General features: G+C 32.7%; 5 protein-coding genes across 5 annotated transcripts; 3 read left to right on the top strand and 2 right to left on the bottom strand.

Annotated features, from left to right (window-relative positions):
- Positions 1 to 4,435: 4,435 nt before the first annotated feature.
- Positions 4,436 to 12,080, bottom strand: LOC126759687 (post-GPI attachment to proteins factor 2-like). Its single transcript, XM_050474702.1, has 5 exons — positions 11,331 to 12,080; positions 8,224 to 8,478; positions 7,875 to 8,148; positions 5,612 to 5,833; positions 4,436 to 5,542 (listed from the first exon to the last, which is right to left on the bottom strand). Exons 1-5 carry the CDS (start codon positions 11,499 to 11,501, stop codon positions 5,379 to 5,381), a joined length of 1,086 nt encoding a protein of 361 aa, XP_050330659.1. The 5' UTR covers positions 11,502 to 12,080; the 3' UTR covers positions 4,436 to 5,378.
- A 421-nt stretch (positions 12,081 to 12,501) lies between these two features.
- On the top strand, positions 12,502 to 13,469 carry LOC126758724 (39S ribosomal protein L22, mitochondrial). Its single transcript, XM_050473085.1, has 3 exons — positions 12,502 to 12,837; positions 12,905 to 13,118; positions 13,183 to 13,469. Exons 1-3 carry the CDS (start codon positions 12,619 to 12,621, stop codon positions 13,401 to 13,403), a joined length of 654 nt encoding a protein of 217 aa, XP_050329042.1. The 5' UTR covers positions 12,502 to 12,618; the 3' UTR covers positions 13,404 to 13,469.
- Positions 13,448 to 14,910, bottom strand: LOC126758722 (zinc finger protein 436). Its single transcript, XM_050473084.1, has 3 exons — positions 14,659 to 14,910; positions 14,310 to 14,605; positions 13,448 to 14,244 (listed from the first exon to the last, which is right to left on the bottom strand). Exons 1-3 carry the CDS (start codon positions 14,839 to 14,841, stop codon positions 13,506 to 13,508), a joined length of 1,218 nt encoding a protein of 405 aa, XP_050329041.1. The 5' UTR covers positions 14,842 to 14,910; the 3' UTR covers positions 13,448 to 13,505.
- Positions 14,911 to 15,193: 283 nt separating this feature from the next.
- On the top strand, positions 15,194 to 18,161 carry LOC126758550 (NECAP-like protein CG9132). The gene is made up of 5 exons (XM_050472864.1): positions 15,194 to 15,385; positions 15,912 to 16,117; positions 16,183 to 16,373; positions 16,429 to 16,634; positions 16,713 to 18,161. Exons 1-5 carry the CDS (start codon positions 15,303 to 15,305, stop codon positions 16,765 to 16,767), a joined length of 741 nt encoding a protein of 246 aa, XP_050328821.1. The 5' UTR covers positions 15,194 to 15,302; the 3' UTR covers positions 16,768 to 18,161.
- A 670-nt stretch (positions 18,162 to 18,831) lies between these two features.
- Positions 18,832 to 20,001, top strand: LOC126760598 (ADP-ribosylation factor-related protein 1). The gene is made up of 4 exons (XM_050476352.1): positions 18,832 to 19,044; positions 19,105 to 19,357; positions 19,425 to 19,596; positions 19,664 to 20,001. The coding sequence occupies exons 1-4, from the start codon at positions 18,952 to 18,954 to the stop codon at positions 19,746 to 19,748; spliced, it is 603 nt and encodes a 200-aa protein (XP_050332309.1). The 5' UTR covers positions 18,832 to 18,951; the 3' UTR covers positions 19,749 to 20,001.
- Positions 20,002 to 21,013: the final 1,012 nt, after the last annotated feature.

Genomic DNA, 21,013 nt, shown 5'->3' with positions numbered 1-21,013 from the left:
CTGCGGGCATATCTTCGTCTCATTGGCACGCGAACATTTTGTGCTGTGCCTGCGAATTCAAATTATTCCACTGGACGCTCAAATCTCTGATATGACAGTACGATTATGACGACCATAAATTGGATGTAGCGCTCTAAAAATTGAGGCCACTCACTTCGAATTTCGATAGTAAATTTCAATAATTTCGACTCGTTGTTGGATCGTATATCTTTCCATGACGGAATGCCAAACTTTATTGAAGAGGAATGTCAAAAGAGAGGGAAAAATATGGCGTCGTTTGCTGTCCCTATTGGTCTACTTTTGTAGCGTCCTTATTAAAAATAACCCGTTATTTATACCAGTTTGTTCGATTCAGCATTATTTAAATAATTAGCGGAAACTGCATTTGGTCGCTACTATCACAATTCAAACATATTTCTTTAATTTTATTGTTGTGATTACCATCAAATTAATTAGTTTAGAATTTTTTAACAAATTTCGCTTGAAATTGCTCCAAACTTTTGAAAAACTCTACGAAATATGTTATGTATTTGCTGTTGTTGTAACTAATTTATTTTTTCTTAATTACAGTTGCCTAACAACTACGGTATATTTCAATTATAAATGTTTTCGTTTACAGACCTTTTACGATATGTGGTTTTAAGTTAAATATTTATAAGTGAAACTTCGTATTTTCGAAAAGAAGTGCTCAGAAAAAATATTAATATTATTTAATTTTATATTTTCACCAAAAAAAATTATTTTCACCAAGAAAAAATTACTAATTTTTAGTTTCATATTTTCAAAAATTAAAATGTGATTTGAAGAAAAAAATCCTACTATTTAATTTTTCGTTTATTTTTTAGATATTGGAATATTTTTTTATTAATTTATTATTATTAAATTTTTTATTTATTTTTGTTTTAAGTATTATTATTATAATTTTTTTATTTATTTATTATTATTATCATTCTAATAATACTATAATAATATCCATTATTATTATTTTTAAATTATAATTAGTATTTCTATTGATTTTTTTATTAATAAATATCTATCAAACTAGTATTATTTGCACTAAAACTATTTTAATTGCAATTGTAACTGGCTTAACCGTTATTGAGTATCTATTTGTGAGTTGCTAGAAAGTTGTACTGCAAAATTATTAATAGTTTATCGAACATAAGAGTTTAGTCTGTGATTCTGGCAAAGTTTATCGTTAATATAGCTAATAAAATGGTATCAAAGTTTTGAGTATAATAGCAAAAATTTTCTCAAGTAGTAAATATTCAAATATATTTTAATTTTATAATTTATGTAATTAGTTCCTGTGTTTTCTGTGGAACAAGTGTATATTTTCAAATATGTACAGACGAAAGTTATTATTATTATTGTGTAGAGTGTAGAATGTTAGACTTTAACTACTAAATGTGGACTAAAATGTTGCAAAAATGTACTACAATATGCATTAAAATATCTGAAAATGAGAAGAGAAAATATATGAAGAAAATTATGTTGGATTATTATGGAGAGTTTTGCATTTCAAAAATTTTTGTCAGAAACTTAGAGACACAAATTTTCAGCTAACTTTTCATGCTTAGAAAATCAATGAAGGCACACGGCACCTTCCTAGTTAGAGAGGTTGGTGTTGAATGATATTTGTGAAACATTTACTTAAGTATATGTTCTATGAGGGTTTTGTCGAAAAAGTTGACAACGAAAACTATTGAGTTATCTCGCTTTTCTATTTAAAACGATATGTTTTGTTGTCACTTTATTCACTTTAATTTATTTTACAAAACTCACGATCTTTTAAAAAATCTTGAAAAATAGAGATCATTCTATAATCTACATAGATAAAAATGATCTAGTCACTCTAGTAATGAAGCTGTATCTACAGTTTACCGAGATCTGTGAAAATATACAGATTCAGCTTAAAACTTCTCAAATAAGAGCTGAAAAAATGCTGCGAATACTATTTCGAAGCTGACTATTTCGTCTTACTTGTGTAGAATTAAAATTTGTCTTTTGCAGACACACGATATAAGCATAATGCTCGGCATATTTGAGATCTGTTCTCTTATAAAAGAAATGCGGGTGAACAAAAACGAAAGCAAAAGCCTCCCGTTCCCACGACAGTTGGGTCTACGTAATCGAAACAGACCGGATTTTTATCCGGTAAAGGACTGTTAAGTCGGCAGAATTCTGCCGCGAAAACAACAAGGCGAAAGCCTCTTTTAACTATTCATTAATCTGACAAAATCTAGAAACTAAGCGTAACAAACGGCGTCTTGAGTTTCTCTCAAAAGTTTCATAGAAAAATTAAGGCAATTAGCAAATTTTTTATTTAATTCTAACTATTATATTGTAGTGCCTCAAAACAACATAATATTTTAATGACTGCTGAAATTTTGGGATCATGTTCTCACTAGTCTCTGAGAAAGATTTAGTGTGCATTTTAAGCAAACTAAAAGTCTTAAGATGCTTTTTCTGAACTTGAGTTTTATAATCACTTTGACCTTACTTTCATAACAGCTTGTTGGACCAAAATTATTACTACCTAGAAACTTTTAAAGGCATCTAACATCTCACATAATTCCACAAATATAATGCGAATTTTTTTGGGAAATGTTTAAGAGGGTTTTCTAAAGATTGTCATCGCGAGGGACAGCAACGAATGGAATTTTTAGATAATGTTATGATTGTGAGCATACAAAAATCCGAATTTATTTGATGTATACTATATGTGATTAAGAAAGTAAACATAACATATGGAATAGAAACTAGGAAAATTTTTTAGAATTTCAATAATAATAACAACAATAAAACGAAAATAGGACTATGAGTTAATTAGAGAAAAATCAACTAATTATTTCAATATCCGAAAAAAATAAAGAAAAAAAATGTACTTTCTGCATTTAGGGATATACATAAAGCAGAAATTTGGAACGAAAATCGATCTCGACATTAGTTATTCGAGTACATATGTCAAAAGTGACTTCGAAAGTGTCAAAATAGTTCTAACGCTTTTTAGGTTGATCTACTGACCCATACTAAAGTAAATAAATATACCAAAATCACTTTGGAAATCGACTTATCTGCTTGAATTTCGAAATAACATACGAAAACATGAATATTAGCAGATTCTTTGTAAATCCAAATAATTAGAGAAATAATGAATATTCGCTAGGGGTTTGAATCTTTTAATTTAAAAAAATTCGTTATTAAATTTTTTATCCCAAAATCCAAAAAATTTAAGCACACAAGCATTGTCTACTCCAATAAAGAAGATAAAGAATCCCAAAATCAGTATTAAAAATTGAAAACTTCAAATATTCAAAATTAATAAACCAAAATAAGGGGTTTAAAAATTAAATTTTCAGTTTTAATTTTCTATTTTACAATTATCTCTTGGTTAGAACTAAATTCGATAAAAATAAATCGCTTGAATGTGTAGGTTTGTCGACCGCTGCTCAGGAGCATTGAATAGATGGTCAGCGCGAGCTTTGGTACAAAATTGTAGAACACGCAGAATGTAAGCGCGAAAAGTTGTAAAAATTTTGTTTAATTTTTTTTATAATTTTTCAATTAACTTTTTTGTATTTTTCAACAGCAAAAACTGTTTTTGAATGTCCTTGTATGGAAATCATTTCTAATTTAAGAGATATCTTCACGAAACTGGGCACGGTTTATTATACAAGGCAGCGCTACATTCTCGGAGGAAATTGTTCAGATCTGACTACTATAGCATATAGCTGTCATATAAACTGACTGATCGAAATCCAGTTCATGTATGGAACATTTTTTTATTTGACAAGATATCTTCACAAAATTAGACATAGATTATTATTAAAGACAACGGCACCATATCTGAAGAAATTGTTCAGATCGAAGCACTATAGCATATAGCTGTCATACAAACTGTCCGTTCAAAATCGAAACCAATATCATTTTATAGCCATTTATGCTATAAGAACGTCACTTTTGAAGTGTTTGTAGCTTTGGTGGAGCCACAATTAAGTTTTTTTAGTTTTAATTAGGATTTTGCAAATTATTTGCAAATTTTACATTAACCGATATCTTTACTAACCGGTTTTTTCCAAAGAAAATATCAAAATGTTCTCGAAACATCCTGGCCCTAATACAAATCAATAATAATGTTTAAATATAAATACTAAATAATATAATTTAAATATAAATGTTAAATATTTTTAAATAATTTGAAGAAAAAACTAAAGTTATAAGTTTATAAAGTAACCAAACTTTTCAAAAAAAAATCAAAATACATAATATTCAAATTTTAAATATGTTAAGTATTAATAAAAAAAGTAAAAATATTTTAAATTTTTCAAAAATACATATAATTTGTTATATTTAAAAAATACAATCTAGAAATAAATGTTGTGAATGTTACCTGCACTTAAAACTATGTTTTAATAATGAAACAATATTGAAATGAATGTTTGTGAACATATTTATATATTTTATGTGAACTTTTTGCTAAATTTCTTTATTAATGCAAATGTAAGCACTCGAAAATCTTAATGCAATACTAAACAAAACTAGTATAAGCCTTGTACAGCGCTTGCTTTGCCATTGCTTGAATAAAATTATTGCTAAATTTGTTTTATATAACTTTGCTTTTTGAGTAAATAAGTTGCAAAATTCTGAACTGTGTGCAATATTTGAGGTTTGCCTTTTTGTTTTTGCTTTTGGTTTTCAATTTCGTGTATATATGTACATAATAATGACTTAATGCCAAGGGTTACAAGTCAAAAGGTATTTGAGTATTTCAAGTATTTGCTTAACAGCGTATTTTCGCTACATAGTAAGTTATGTAAGTGCATTTAAAACTCGTGTCGTTGCGTTACGTTAAAAATCTCACGAAACTAGCGTAAAACTACGGATACACATGTATTTAACAGAAAACTAAAATTATTGCTTTAAAACTTATTTTTTAAAAACTAAATAAAATTGGCTGTAAATACATATGTATTTATGTATGTATGTAATACAGTTGTATATATGTATAAATACATATGTATGTATGTATACATTTGTTTGGTTTAAAATGGATTTAACTATGGCTTACGCAAACCGCTATTAGGAGACTTTTACCTTCACTCAGTGTATATATAAGTATGTGTGTGTGTGTATTTATGAGTACTTTTCGTAGAGTAGTGAAAACTAAATAGTAAAATATGCGTATGAGTTGACAATGGAAGCGCGCTTCGAGGTTTCTCATGTGTCTTTCACAATTCACAATTAAATCAAATTAAAATTGATTTATACGCGACTGTTAACGGTCGCCACTCAAGTCACAACGAGTGTTGCACACACACACGCATACTATTTCACCTTAAGTATGCCTGCATGTATGTGTGTGTGTAAGTTTACGTTTAATCATATTTTGCGCATGCGCGCTTGAAGAGTTCCTCGATTTTCTCCTTCGGTCCCTGCACGATGAGCATAAATTGCGATGGAAAGTCCCAAATGATGGTGAAGTGGAACAGCATATTCGCAATGGCGATCACATACTCGAAGAAGGCGAACCAACTGAAGGCTGTGGAGTTGATGGAAAATATTTTTAATCAATTTTGAACTTTATTCAAACAAATTATTATGGACTCACCCAAATCATGACAGTAGAAACGATGCTTGGCAAAGAATACCAACAGGCCGACGGTGCTCACAATGGAGGTAATGAAGAGTATTCTCTTCCATTTGATGGATTCGCGTTGTATGGGCAAGAGTTTGCTTTCATCCTCGAAGAGCATGCCATGCAGTTTGATCGTGGCCAACATGTAGCAGAGTGAGCAAACCATAAATGTGATGAAGATTTTCTCGTGAATCGCTAAGAAGAGAGGGAAGATAAAGTTAAAAAGCTGGTTTTGGAAGGAATATGTGCACACATATGGGAATATACTTTTTTTACGAATGCTTTCATATACACAAGCGCATTAAGTTAGGTTAGTTCAAAATCCTCGAAGGATCTTAAGCTCATCAGAGTACGCAAAGAAACGCCTGATGAAAGGTTGGAAGGAAATAACGCCTATATAATTTGCTGTTCATCGATAGTGAAGCAGTAGCCGGAGTGAGGACGAGAGTTCAAAGAATCCTTGTCAGAAAACAAGTCCCTATGGAAGGGTGCTTCGATTAAGGGTTTCAACTGTTCGATTGTGAGTACTGTGAGCTCAATTGCAAGGCCCATCTCCTGAACACACCTATCCTTAGGAATTAGCTAGCGCTGAACTCAATAAAAGTTCCTCTTGCACTCACGACAGTCGGATTTAAATACGTTCTCTAGAACCTAGTATCTTTATAGCACTCCCAAATCTACTTACGAACCCTGAGATCTTAACTTGACTTATGTATAAGAATAGTAATTTTTTTTTGAGACAACTTTGATTGGTTGGTTGAAAAGGAAGGTGCGGGAGCGCAAAACCGCCGGTGACCGCTCTTAAGCCATAAATTAGGCCACTGATGGGCGCATCCAGCTGCTCAATGCTTCTTAAATTGGAGAACTGGGGACCGTATGATTTACATTCCGCCGAATCCACCTTACCAACCAAAGGTTTTGAGGTGGAATCATAGGGCTATATGATATGTGATGATTCATCTATTGTTCTAAGTTCACTCTTTCCTAAAAGAAGAAAGTTGTCGGTCTGTTCATCACCAACACTATCCCAAGTACCTTTGTGGTATTCTCTGTGAGAAGACTTGAGGTGTTCCTCTAGAGTTCATTGCTTCAAGCAACCCTTAAAAGAAGTGAATGGTTTAGCAAAGCTTAAGAAAATTGTGTTCCCGTCTACCCTGAGCGTGCCAACTCGGATGCCTTTTCGTCCTTCTATTTCTATATTCTGGGTCCCAAGATTAGAGCTAACCAAAACAGGAAGGCTTAATATGGATATAGGCTATTCCCATGACAGTCGGGTCTACGTAACCGGAATGGACTCAGATTTTTATCCGGTAAAGGACTGTGAACTTGGCAGAAATCTCCCGCTACAACAACAACAATAACAGTCTTAGTAAAGACGCTACGGATAACCTTAATTGCCGTTTAGTTGTCTACCAGAAGATTTATGAATTTTTTGATTATAGCAGAACCCCACTTGCCACAATCTATTATGCCAACGATTTCGGCCTAAAAGACTGCATTTTAGTAATTTAGTTTGAAGCTTACTTCAGCTTGAGATGAAGCCCGCTCCTGTTCCTATTTCACCCGACGTAGATGTCGATCACTGAACCTTTGGTTCATTCTTTTTTTCAGAGGAATGAAAAATTCTCCTCCTCCTGGATTATTTAGACCCATTGCCATTTTATTTCGAGTTTGATAGCAAAGTCGAGAATAATTTATACCCATAGTGACTGAAGTTCATGTGCAAGCTGGTCGTAAATTTCTTCCGCTTCTTCTTGATTGGCGTACACACCGCTTACTCGGTTACTTTTCTTTGGGAGCGTTTTTTGCGCAGCGGGTTCCAAACCCAGCATAGAATGCTGAGGAGGAATGGTCACTTTAGTTCGCCTTCAAACGGATGTTCTTTGGCTACCCAGAGGATACTTGGTCTAAGACCGGAAGTCATGAGCTGCTTGAGCCATATGTAAAAGAATCGTTGCTGGTCACTCCCAAGTGAATGTCCATCAGGGAACTTTCCTCACTTGCATGAACTTCTAGACATTACTTCATCCTCCTAAAATCAAAGCTGGTCGTAAACATTGGATGGTATGGGACGGATGACACTTGTGTAAGATTTGCAAGCCTTTTTATGCTTTCCCTCCCTGTTTATTTTTTTATCTAGGATAATCCTGAGATGTTTGACAGAGCTCAAGAGTGCAATTTCACCCCTTAAAGACGAAGGGTAATTACTTTAATGACGTCGTTTTGTGTTACTTACGATAATTCTCCCTATTCGAAATGTAGGTCACACCGCCCAACGACGAAATTTCGATAAGATTCAAAATTAAGATTAAGGTTATCATCAAATCGGCCTTCGGCACCAGATGCGGCCGACGTTGCTGCAAATTGGCCAACATGCTGCGATAAAAGTTCTTATACACGAAGGCGATGGGCAAGCGCGGTCCAATGTGTAAGGCAATACTCAGGCGCCAGAAGTAGCGTTGTGGGCTAACGCCGGTAATGGCACTTATCGATGGTACAATGTTGTAGACCTGCAATTCAACACAATTGAAAAGTCATTAAGTCTGCCGAATGAGTGGGCGATATACAATATGAACAATACTTACACGGCAATGCGTTTCGTGCACATCATCATATTGGAAGACGTACGCGGTGACGAAGCAGATGAACAGCGTCACCAGTGGAAGCAGTGCAGTCACCACACAAATCTGATGGAAGCTAGCCAAGTAATGTACGGCCAATGGCAGCGCTGCCGACGCAGCAGTCGTTGACGTCGCCGACAGCGAAGACATATCTGTGACTGTTGCCGTGGCCGAGTCACCATTAGCGCCGACCGTTGATGTCGATGTTGTTGTTAAATACTGTGTAGGCGGCGGCAGGAAACGTGAAAAGAGAAAGACAAAAAAACAACAAAAAATTTTAGTGGCAGAGCAGTTTGTTAAATGACGAGCGATAAAAGCGAAAGTGTGCTCTGCGGTAATGTCACTCATACGCCATGGCTGCCCGCACTTTGCACACACACACACTGTGGCTATAGTAAAGCGCAGGCATGGCAAACACACAAACAAAAAGTTAAAAAAAAAGTAAAAAAAAGTTTAAAAAGACATGAAAATCAATAGAGGGTAATAAATTACTTAAAAGCATCTCATGACAACTCATCAGCGATGATAATAAAAACGTGACAGCGCTCGTTTGTGTCTAACCTTAAGGACTCAACTACAGTTATGCATATGTTTTCGTGTGTGTGTGTACAGGTATTTGCGCCAATTGCCAGCCGTTTGTACGTTTGACAATTTGTGTTTGGTTTCAAGCGCGTGCATGCTAACAATTTGCCATATTATAAGGTTACGAGGGCTGCCTTAAATGTTATTAGGTTAACAAAATTTTTTGATTTTGAAGTAAATTTTTGATTTGTTTCGGCACTCAGCGACATGAATTAATTTATTAAATTTAATTAAAATTTAAATTAATTTAAAAATTTATAAAATTTAACAATTAAATAAAATTTCAATTTTCATATTTACGTATAAAATAGCATATAATGCACTAAAATTCGTAATAAAATTATTTTTTTAGTTTGTAATCACGAAAATTTCAAGTGAAAATAATTTTAAAATTTTTAGTCCCTAATGCTGAATTGAAAACTGAAAAAAAAAATTACTCACAAAAATTGGTTTTAAAACAAAAATTACAACTTTAATCATAAACACAGGATTTAAAAAACAAAAAACAAGTTAATTCTAAGTTTATAAGTAATAAAGTAAAACAAATGTGTTTTTGAATTTTAAATTATTTTGCCCTTGCGTAGTTCATATTTTACCATTTTGGTTATTTTTTGAAAATAAAAGCTAAATTTTAATAAAATATCAACTTAGATTGGCATTTTTTCTTATTTAAATTTTGTTATTTTATTAAAATTATAGTTTTTCAGTTAAAAAGCTTTTACTATAACTAAAAAATAATGTTTTTTGTTATTCGGATTTTTTTAGTTTAAAAAATATTTTATAAGTTTTTACAACCGATTTTGAGTTTAAAATTTAAATTTCCAAATTTTAATTTTTTTATTGCACTTTTTTAATTAAAAAAATATATATTTTATAAATTTTTATATTCGGTTTTGGGCTTAAAATTTAAATTTCTAATTTTTAATTTTTGTTATTCAGATTTTTCAATTTAAAAAATATTTTATAAATTTTTAGACCCGATTTCGGGTTTAAAACTAAAATTTCCAATTTTTAGTTTTAAATTTTTGTTATTTAGGTTTTTTAATAAAAAAAAAATGTTAAGTTTTTATCCCAAATCTAATTTCAAAACAAAATTTTTGAAATTAAAAAGTCGTAACTCTATTTTTTTTAATTCAAAAATTTTGTTTTGAAATTAGATTTGCAACCGATTTTGGAATTAAGATTTTTTAAAATTTTTTAAATTTCCAATTTTTTATGACTATGTTTAGTATAGAGCGGTTTGTTCAAATCCTTTATAGAGCATGTTTCCAGTATAAAATAACAAAAAAAAAATTAACTAAACTATATTTAATGAAGAATATCTTTAGCATCTAATTTTTGCCGACTCTGAAATCTAATCACTAACCCTCTTAAGCATGCAAGCATACATTTGCACTTTTCCATGAATCGCATTTTCTTCAATGACAAGTTGTTGTTGATCTAATAATAGTTAAGTGTCTCGATGATTTTTAGCTTTCGCACGAAATGTTCTCTATTGACCGATTGCTTTATACGAAAAAAAAAAAATAAAAGGACATCAATTTAAAGTGCAAATATTGCGTGACAAAAAGAAAAATAATAAAGAAAATGGCAAATAATTGAGTAAAGAAGCGCACAGGCGGTTAGGAAGTAGGTTAGAACCATTTTTATCAAGAAAAATTTCTTGAAGTAATTGCTAAAATAGAATTTAGTTTAATTGGCATTAAAGTAAATGACTGTAATTAGCTAGATGAGCACGTGTGCGGTCCACACACACATTTGTAGATATATTTACAAGAACAGGATAATTATATTTTCTTCTTTACAACAATATGGCAACCTTAACTCCAATAAATTACGATGGGAAATAAGGAAACATGAAACTGAGCTCGATATGAGAATCTGATAGAATCTGGAAGCTATAATATCCTTCACAGCTGCCTTTCTTATGGCATAAAAGGTATAAACATATATTTATCTTGATCGGCTGTTTGCTATAGTAATCAGACGGACAAACGTGGCTAAATCGACTCAGTTCGTCGCGCTGATCATTTTTGTATATATTTTATAGAGTCTCCGACGTTCCCTTCAGGATGTTACAAACTTCGTGGCAAACTTAATATTCCCTATTCAGAATATGAAAATCGACACTGAGCGATCAATGATAGTTAGTGGCTTAAAATGAGAGAAGTGAATGTTAAAACATTTATAATATTAGGAAACATCCTGTCTAAAATCAGCTTTTTGATCAAACGCCATCAATGACGGAGCAACTCAGCTTCGATTCCGAACCAGGTTGGATTATTTAAATAAAGAATTAAAGAGTTTAGATTTTTTCAACCATTCTGAAAATAAAAATGATGTAATGAATGCTATTACCAGCCTGATAACTCCAAAAATCTAAATATCTACAAAATAATCAATAATAATATTTATAATATAATATAATTAAAATAAAATATAAAAATGGACCACCTATACTCGTAAGCCTGCTCATACACAACGCTTACCAATTGCTCACTATTAACTTGTTCGTTCGCCTGCTGAGCCAGCGGTAAGGCTGTCGTTTGCTTTGTGTTACGCAAGATTGCGCCACTGCTAGCGTCAACAACATCAGAGCTATCACTTGGTTGCTGCATGTCCTTTGCTGGATCCACAGGAGCGCGCACAGCTTCCGCCATCGCAACAAAATCTGTCGATTTCTTCAAAAAATAAAACCAATTCCACGCAACAGCTTTAAATGGAGAAGATATAGATGAAGACTGCACAACTGCTGCTCTCCCCAAATACGCAAACGGAGTAAATAGAGTGTAAAGCTTTCGTTTATCGGTCACTTAAAGTTGATCTAATTAGCTTTATGCTAAAATTTCACTTTGTCCTGCACTTTCCACATGTTTTGCATTTTATTTATAATTTACGTGAATAAATTCAATAAATATCGATTTTTTCGCAAGCACGTTCGCCAAAGACAGCCTGTCGTTTGTGGCTTCTTCAACTGTGTGCGTGGGTGGTGCAAAAATGCACACACACATTCATATATCAATGTTGAATGGTGTTTTGAATCGTAACTTTCTTAACTTTGACTTTTCGCACTTGAAAATACGAAAGTATTTAATTTCCAATACGTTTGTTGTTTTATTTAATGTTCTATAATGTTACGTTTTCGATTTTTTCCAACAACCAATCACTTTCCGCTTCAGTCTTACACAATACGCGGATGCAGCGTTGCTTTTAGGATATTCTGCTGTTATGTCACTATGGATTTTCCTTTCGCCTTTATTCGCCACATTTGACATCTTAACATTTGTTGTTGCTGTATTTGTAATGCCGATCAGACAATGTAAACATTTCCAAAAATATAGTGCCACACGCAATAAAGCAATTACACAGTACAAATATATAAGTAGGTGAAGGTGTGTGCTAATTGCTCAAATAATTATAGTCTTTTTGGAAAAAGTTCTCACGCAACTCACTACTGTTACATGAAACGATAAATTTTAGCTTGAAACGCACTCATCTGCATTATATTTCAAACAACCTGTATACTACAGGAATATAGACAAAGCTGTAATACCGTTACGAGCAATAGTCCGGCAACAAAAATACGAATTCTTATATATTTCACCCTGTGCTTATGTTGTCCAATTACAACACTGCCCAATTAGATCAGCTGTTAACAGCTGTCAATTGAAAATCAGCAGCGCTGTAACATTTCTTTTGGGTTATGTACTAAATCTTTCTATTTCTGAATGAAAATAAACATTTAATATAAAAATTATAAACAAGTGAATCGAAATAATGGCATCTTTAGTGAAGCAATTCGCCCGCCTCAACATTACACAAAGAAGTCTGTTACAGAACTCCTGTAAACTGCTATTGCCGGCCAGCCATAGTTTACATACGACGGATGCTCTAAGCTCCAAATGGAATAAAGCGAATCATGGCCCACGCAAATGGTTGGTGAGCAATAAAACGGTACATCCACCTCAAAAACCCGATGAGGAACCGAGAAAAGCGGTAAACTACAAAATAAATATACCATAACATAACATTATAATAACAGTGATATAATCATTATATGTAGTATGTCTGCCATATGCGTACCAACATTAAATATAGTCCAGATAAAATGTGGTATATCGCTTCATTTGTGCGTGGCATGTCCGTCGATGAGGCTGTAAAGCAATTGAGTTTTGTGCTTAAGAAGGGCGCCACACATGTCAAAGAGGTGATTCTGGAAGCACAAGAAATGGCTGTTAAGCAGCACAACGTGGAATATAAGAGTAATTTATGGATTGGTAAGTTACATATAAGCTAATAGTAAGTGACGTAAAATTCATAGAATGAATATCCATTTAACAGCTGAGTCTTTCGTGGGTAAAGGACGTGTTTTTCGCGGTTTGCGTCGACACGCACGCGGACGTCAGGGCATAGTAGAATACAAACACTGTCATTATTTCGTTAGACTAGAAGAAGGTGAACCACCAAAGGATTACTATCTACCTGCACAACAAACGCCAGAACAACAGTTAGAGAAATGGATTGAACAAATGCGCAGTCGTAAAGTTATCAATTCGCTATAAGTCATTTTGTTTCAATAATTGTTAAAAATATATAATAAACGAAGTTGTTTAAAAATAATTTTTATTTTATAAAAAAAAACTAATTATAATATTTTACTAGTATCAGACATCAGCCAAAACAGCGGTCATTAAGTTTTCCAATCCCTCATCCTTATTCACTTGCGTTAATTGCGAAAGTGGTAAATTATCTTCACTTTCGTCGCTTTCACTTTGATCCTTTGCCAATACATCAGCTGCTATATCTAAAGCAATATCTTCACGTTTCCTAAGCAATACGTCAAAATTTTTATCGACAGCTATACCGCTGAACTTTGATAGATTTGACATAATAGACTGGCCAGCATCCTTCCGCTTTTTACGTGTACTCTTAATATTAGGCTTTTTATTTCCTTTTGAAACTTCACTTTTCTTTTCTGTCGAAGTAGAGTGATCGCGCTCTAAATGTTTTGCTAAATTTTGTCCACTACTAAAAATACGTTCACAACCTGGCTCTGCACATTCAAAACGTTTTCCTCCATGTGCGATACGTATATGTTGCTTTAAATTTCGTTCATAGGCGTAACTACGTTCACAATTGTTGCATTTAAAATTCATTTTCTTCTCCTCGTCCATATGTTTAGCTGCTATATGTTTTTGTAATTCGCTGGGTTTTCCATACACACGTTCACATTGTTCGCACTGATAATACTTGCGTCCATGCTGCTTCTCTTTACAATGTTTAACGTATTTTGTCCATTTATCAAACTTCAAGTTACAATTGGCACAAATGTATACTTTGCAGCTTGGAACGTGTCGTTCATGTTCCCATTGTTGATAAAATCCCCTTGAGCACTTTTCACAACTATTGCAAAAAAGGAAATTATAAATTTTATAGTTATTTTTTAAAAATAAATAACATTAACTTACATATAAGGGTATTCACCAGTGTGCGTTTGAATTTCGTGCCTGCGTAATTTTAATTTTTGCGTGAACTTTTCTGAACAAAACGAGCAAGGATAGATTTTAGGATTTTCATGAACTTCCCGAATATGTCGATACATATTAGCCTCCGACTGGAACATTTTTAAACAACCGGGTATCTGACATGGCACATTCTTCACTGGTGGCCCCACTCGTTCATGTGTAGTACGCAAATGACGTTTCAAGTGCGTCAAAATGGAATATACTTTATCGCAGCCGTCATATATGCAATAATGTTTTTTCTGAAAGACAAAGCCACTATTTAAGGTTGCAACTTACTATTATGTAGACTTACAATTCCTGTGTGGTGATACTCATGCCGATCGAGATGATCCAGACGCTTGAAACTTTTGCCGCATCCCTCTATGGTGCATACATATTTGGGACCAGTGCTGTTACGACGTGGCTTCGGAACATCTTGAAAAGAAATTACACTTTCCAAATCACTATCTGAATTAGCTTTATTTCCTGGAGTCATTTTGGCAAATTTTGCCAAATCGTTGATGTACTTATTTTGTTTTCGTATTGTATTTCACGTGTTTTGTTACGAATGTCAAATACAAAGGACTGTATAAGTGTTGCTAAAGCACAGTAAACTTGAAGTTAACAAAAAAATATTAAGGCGAACGCAAACTTAATAAAGATTGCATAACCTAGACAACATTTTTGCTACGTTTTATATATATAAATATAAATAGCTTATTATTTACAACTATAAGTATAGCTTTATTACGATAGAACCATAAAAAAGTATCGTACTATATTTTCTAATGGTACTAAATAATTGAGTATTCCAATTGGTCAATGCAACTCTGTTGCTTTGACAAAATACCAACCAACGAAAGCCGAAGAAAAAGGGGGAGTTTATTAAAGAAGAGAAATTCAGAAAAATTAGTTGTAAAGTTATTTAGACAAGATTCGAGTGATATTTAAATAAAAATGGAATATGAAAGTGTTTTGATTGTAAAGCCAGAAGTATTTATTTACAAAATCCCACCACGCGCCAGCAACAGAGGTTACAGGTAAACGATAAACGCAGCGGTGCTCCAGTGGAAAATCTGTCTTCGTGGAAAATTTGCTAGTTTCCTATTTTTCTTACCCACTATTGTTTTTTGTTTTTCATTGCCACTGCCAAGCAACGTTGATGACAAAGAATCTAAAGTTGATACAAAAAAAACCTAGAAATTGCAACTTTCTTAAATGGACCACGTCAACGAGATGAACAAAGCAATTACAAAAATATGATATCTAATGATAGTTATTGAATTGCTGCATCTTGCTATTGATTGTCCTTAAATACAGCTGCTTTGTCACAATACAAGGTTAAACTAGTTAACGCTTCAAGTTCAAATCCAATTGATTTTTTCTGCGGCAAATCTCTTATTGGTTAAGATGTTATCAGTTCTTATTAGAAAATTTAAGGCCAATTAAAGAACGGCTATAGAATCTTAAGTCTTTTCGGCAATAAAATGCTTGAAATTGTGTTTTTTCTGATACACATTTGATAAATCGAATCACTGTTTGCAAATGCTTGTTTTTACACGTTAGAGCTGCGGATTGGAATCTGGGCGAACCAACATGGACCGGTCGTATGCGTTTGGTGGCAAAAGGAACAGCATGTAATTTAAAGTTGGAAGATAAAAATACTGGCGCGCTTTTTGCCAATTGCCCAATTGATACATATCCTGGTGTTGCTATAGAAGCGGTTTCGGATAGTTCACGTTACTTCGTAATACGCGTACAAGATGATAACGGTATAAAAAAAAACTTACAACTTAAGTTATTTAATATCTCTGTTATAATGTTCGATGTATCTTAGGTCGTTCTGCCTTTTTGGGCCTGGGTTTTGGAGATCGTTCGGACTCTTTTGACCTGAATGTAGCATTACAAGATCACTTCAAATGGGTGAAAAATCAAGAGCAAATCGAGAAGGAGAAAACAGAGCCTAAGCAGCAACTTGATTTGGGATTCAAGGAAGGCGAAACCATTAAAATTAACATGCGAATAACAGTAAGTAGTAAGAAGAATTAAATAGGTTGACACAATTTTACATGTCTTTATACAGAAAAAAGATGGATCTGAAGGCACTGGTCGCGCTGGCAAAGCTAAGCCGTCATCTGGTATTTTGCCACCACCACCGGGGGGTATTGGCAAGATTGCACCACCGCCTTCAGGAGCTAGTGGCTCTGTACGACAGAGTCCGGGTACATCGCCTGCACATAAAGCCCCAGGTGGACCAGGCAGCGAATGGACGGATTACGCCTCAGCAGGGTAATTACAAGCTTCAAATAATTTTATAAAAATTTTGTAATAATTTTGTAAAAATTAATTATCATTTCTTCTTCATAGTGGGCAACCACAACAACAACAAAATGCTGCTAACGCAAACTGGGTGCAATTCTAAGTAGGTTTAAACAAACATTTACATATACACACACAAATTCATGCAGAGCTACATAAAAACAAATGTGTACGTCAAAAAAAGCAAAAAAAAAAAAATACTAAAACCAGAAGGGTAATACGTCAAGCGTTTAAGTGAATTAAACAAAGAGCTTTCGTTCAAAATCGTATAAAATATAATTTGTTGCATACAAATTAGTTAACGCGAGTGTAAGTTTATGTAATCTTAAACATTCGATATCGACAATTTAACGAAATTTATGAAATTAGCAAAAAGTTAAACTGTAATCAAGCCAGTTCATGGTATAGCGAAATATAAAAGAAAACAAAACATGGCAAATGTGTATGTATAACTTGTTAATGTAATGTAAAAATAATTATTAAAAAGTTCTGTTCATTTTTTAGTAAAATCGTATCTTAACTACACAAAAAAACAAAATAACATAATTCAATCGTACAGTTACGCATTTGGATATGCTACAATAATAACAATAAGCTGTATCATAAATGTGTGAAAATGATGAAAATAAGTCATACTAACAGTTTTTTTAAATCACATGTCATTTGGCATACATACTTTGTGTTTAGTTTAAACTTTCTCTGTTTCATCGATAAGTTAATTTGTCTAGTAAGTGCACAGTGCTAATATTATGAAATGTACTTACACAATTTGCGTCAATTTTGTTCGCGATTGATTTTAATTTACGCAATTATTTACATTTGCATACACACATTCCATTTTGCATTATTGTTGGGTTAAACAGAATTTAAAGCACGTATCATCTTGCGAAATTTATTCATATAGTATTTTCAAAAATATGTGATTTTTATGTTCTCCAATTAATTTGCATTTGTATTAAAAATTTACTAAAATTTTTTATATGTGTTTATATAGAATTTTTTTCTTTGCTTTATGTTTGATAGTTAGAATTCTGAGTCGAATACGCATTATTAGAACTGTAATCCAATGAATGTTGTATGAAATGTAAAATATAATGCATACATTAAAAATATGATAAAGCATAGCATAAAATATATTGTATTTATATCAGTTATATACATATAGATTGTTCAGCGCTTTTGCTATTTATTAGTGCAAATTGAATCTATTGAATTAACTATTTTGTTGCATATGAAAATAAAACCCATTTATCAATAATAGCCAACACTGTTTGTAAACTCAATGAACAATTTCAAACTACTTATTGAATCCTTTTGCTCTACTGAAGTTTACGAGTGTGTAAAGTAAATTTATATAATAAGTTATGTATGTATTTAAAATTTATTATTGATGAATATTGAAATCGAAATTGAGTAAAAGCTATTATTTTTATTTAAAATATATAATAAATAAACTTGATGATACGGAAGCAAAAAGCTTTCCGTATAACGCACGAACTAATGTAATTTTTCTTTGTGAAGTAGTGTGAGTAAAATATGCGATAAGTGAAATTACAAACAAAAACAACAAGAAAAAAGTTGACTTTGCTTGCACCGAAGTTAGAATACCTTTCAAAATAAAAAAGTTTCCTTACAAGAGCTGCATTTTGATCGTTCAGTTTGTATGGCAACTATATGCTATAGTGATCCGGTCGAAACCATTTACTCGGAGTTTGTGGCGTTGCTTTGGACAATAAGGCATGCCAAATTTCGTGCAGATATCTCGTCAAATCAAAAAGTTTTCCTTACAAGGATATGATTTCGAGCAATTCTTTGTTTGGCAGCTATATATACTATAGTAATCCGATATCAGTGGTTCCAATAAATGAGCAGCTTCTAGTTGAGAAAGGAAGGTGTGCAAAATTTCATTTCGATATTTCAAAAACTGAGGTTTTAGTTAGTGTATAGACAGACAGTCGGACAGCCAAACGGCTGAGCCTTCATATATTTATTTTTTAGCCGACAGTTCCTTCTGGCTGGTACAAATTACGTGGCTAACTTCATATACCCTGTGCAGGGTATAAATATTTCAACGCACTTCGCGGCAAAAACGTCAAATCTTATTTTATGGTCCGTAGCCTGTAGCTAGTTAACAAAGTGTGCTGAACATACCCAAACATCAGCTGTGTTTGCTATTGGTTGGCAGATTTTAATTTATTTTTTTTCACAATTACAAATTGCAGAACTTTAAACATTATTGGAATTATTTTGTTTTCAAAAGAGCATTTCATTAAAATTAAGTAAGATAATGTACACATTATTACATGGCTTCTATAAATACCTCACACAAAAGGAAGAATACTGTGTAGTTATATTAGGTCTTGACAACGCTGGAAAAACGGTAAGTTTTACTTATTTATGATATTTAACTTAATTACACATTTTAATTACTTTATTTTAGACATATTTAGAAGCAGCTAAAACAAAATTCACCAAAAACTACAAAGGTATGAATCCAGCTAAAATCACCACAACGGTAGGCTTGAATATTGGCACAATAGATGTGTCGGGAGTACGGCTGAATTTCTGGGATTTAGGAGGACAGCAAGAATTACAATCTCTATGGGATAAATACTACCAGGAGTCACACGGTGTGATTTATGTGATAGACTCAAATGATCGTGAGCGTATGGACGAGTCAAAGGAAATTTTTGGTCAGTTCATACTTAAATTTAAATATTTGTCTGGGTGATTTTAATATATTTTTACTTTTCTTTACAGATAAAATGATTAAAAACGAATTGCTCTCAGGAGTTCCACTACTAATTCTTGCTAATAAGCAGGATCTGCCCGATGTTATGGGTGTACGTGACATAAAACCAGTATTTCAACAATCTGGCGCGCTTATAGGCCGTCGTGACTGTCTGACAATGCCAGTGTCAGCGCTTACGGGGTATGAAAATAATATTACATATGCAATTTCGCAGTGCTCTTTATTTTATTTGTATATTTTTTAACAGTGAAGGTGTAAATGAGGGTATTAAATGGTTAGTTGAAGCCATTAAACGACATTCCATAGTGCGTCCGCCGCGAGAGAACGATTGATCATGATTGTGCATGTTGCAGTTAACGGAAATATTTTATAATGTACAATGAATCACTTTTTATTTATATCCTCTCAAGCAACACAATGGGAGACTGGAGCAAAATTTTGTATGTAAACAAATTTAATATTTTTTAGTATATATATAATTATAATTACTTTCAGTTTCCTCTTAACTAACTTTTTAAACTTAAAGATAAGGTACTGACAAATGAAAGTTTAATTTAATAAAATAATAATATTTTATAGAATGGACATTAATCGAATTTCGATAATTGATATCAATTTCATGTAAAATATAAACTTGATATATTTATTAGCGCCTCTATCTTGTTTAAGAGAATGTTTTTACCGTATAAAAGTGTCGACTGTTGCCTCTTTTAAGCGAAACATATTTAAACCGCATTACCTTTGCCGCTTATCAGTTGATACTCCAAATAACACTTTACCGAGTGCCTAGTTGATAAAATGTTGTTGTAACTTGTATTGTATGAGTTCATTTCAGTGTTTTTGATTGTGCTCTCCATACATTTCAACATTATTTAGCTTCATATATAATACATAAGTTTGGACATGTGTATATGTATGTATATGTTTTTTAGATAACAAACACAAGTTTTTGATATAAATGCAGAGCGCCAGGTAACTAAAGTGGGCGATTTGTTGGCACTTTTGGTGCTTGCTATGAATTAACTCAGCGGGTATAGAACTTCCAATGAAGTTGAGTGAGCATTCTTTTCAATAGACTTTTTCGTGTGTACTGAGCTAAATTTGAATAAAGCTATACATGTCGTTGTTCAGTATAAATTAGACGCTATCGCCTTCGGTAGGAATTGACAGCTGTATTACTCAAAGAGTACTTGGAAATCTTCTTATACATATGTATAACTTGCTGACAAATTGCTCTATATTGAATATATTAATAAATTACCCATATTCTGTCGGTCGCGTGTAAAAACTACTGTGCAAATGTTGATATGAAAGTAAAATATATGAAAATTAAGATCTTAGTATTTAGACGGTTTACAGAAATTCTTGTTCGTGGTTATTAAAGGGGTAAAGACAGACGGTAGCAACTACACAGATACATATAATACATTTATTAAAACTCCCATACATTAAGATAACAACTAGACGTATCGCGACATCGTTTCAACTGCTTATCAGTAACGGTTTCTGTGTTATCGAATTACTCTTGGTTTCTTGTATTTTTCGGTGAATGGTGTTGAATGACAAAGTAAAAAATGTTTGTGTTAAGTAAAAAATA

This window comes from Bactrocera neohumeralis, chromosome 5 (genome assembly GCF_024586455.1).
Source record: "Bactrocera neohumeralis isolate Rockhampton chromosome 5, APGP_CSIRO_Bneo_wtdbg2-racon-allhic-juicebox.fasta_v2, whole genome shotgun sequence".
Taxonomy (NCBI): domain Eukaryota; kingdom Metazoa; phylum Arthropoda; class Insecta; order Diptera; family Tephritidae; genus Bactrocera; species Bactrocera neohumeralis.
This window is presented reverse-complemented; position numbering and strand designations above follow the sequence as displayed.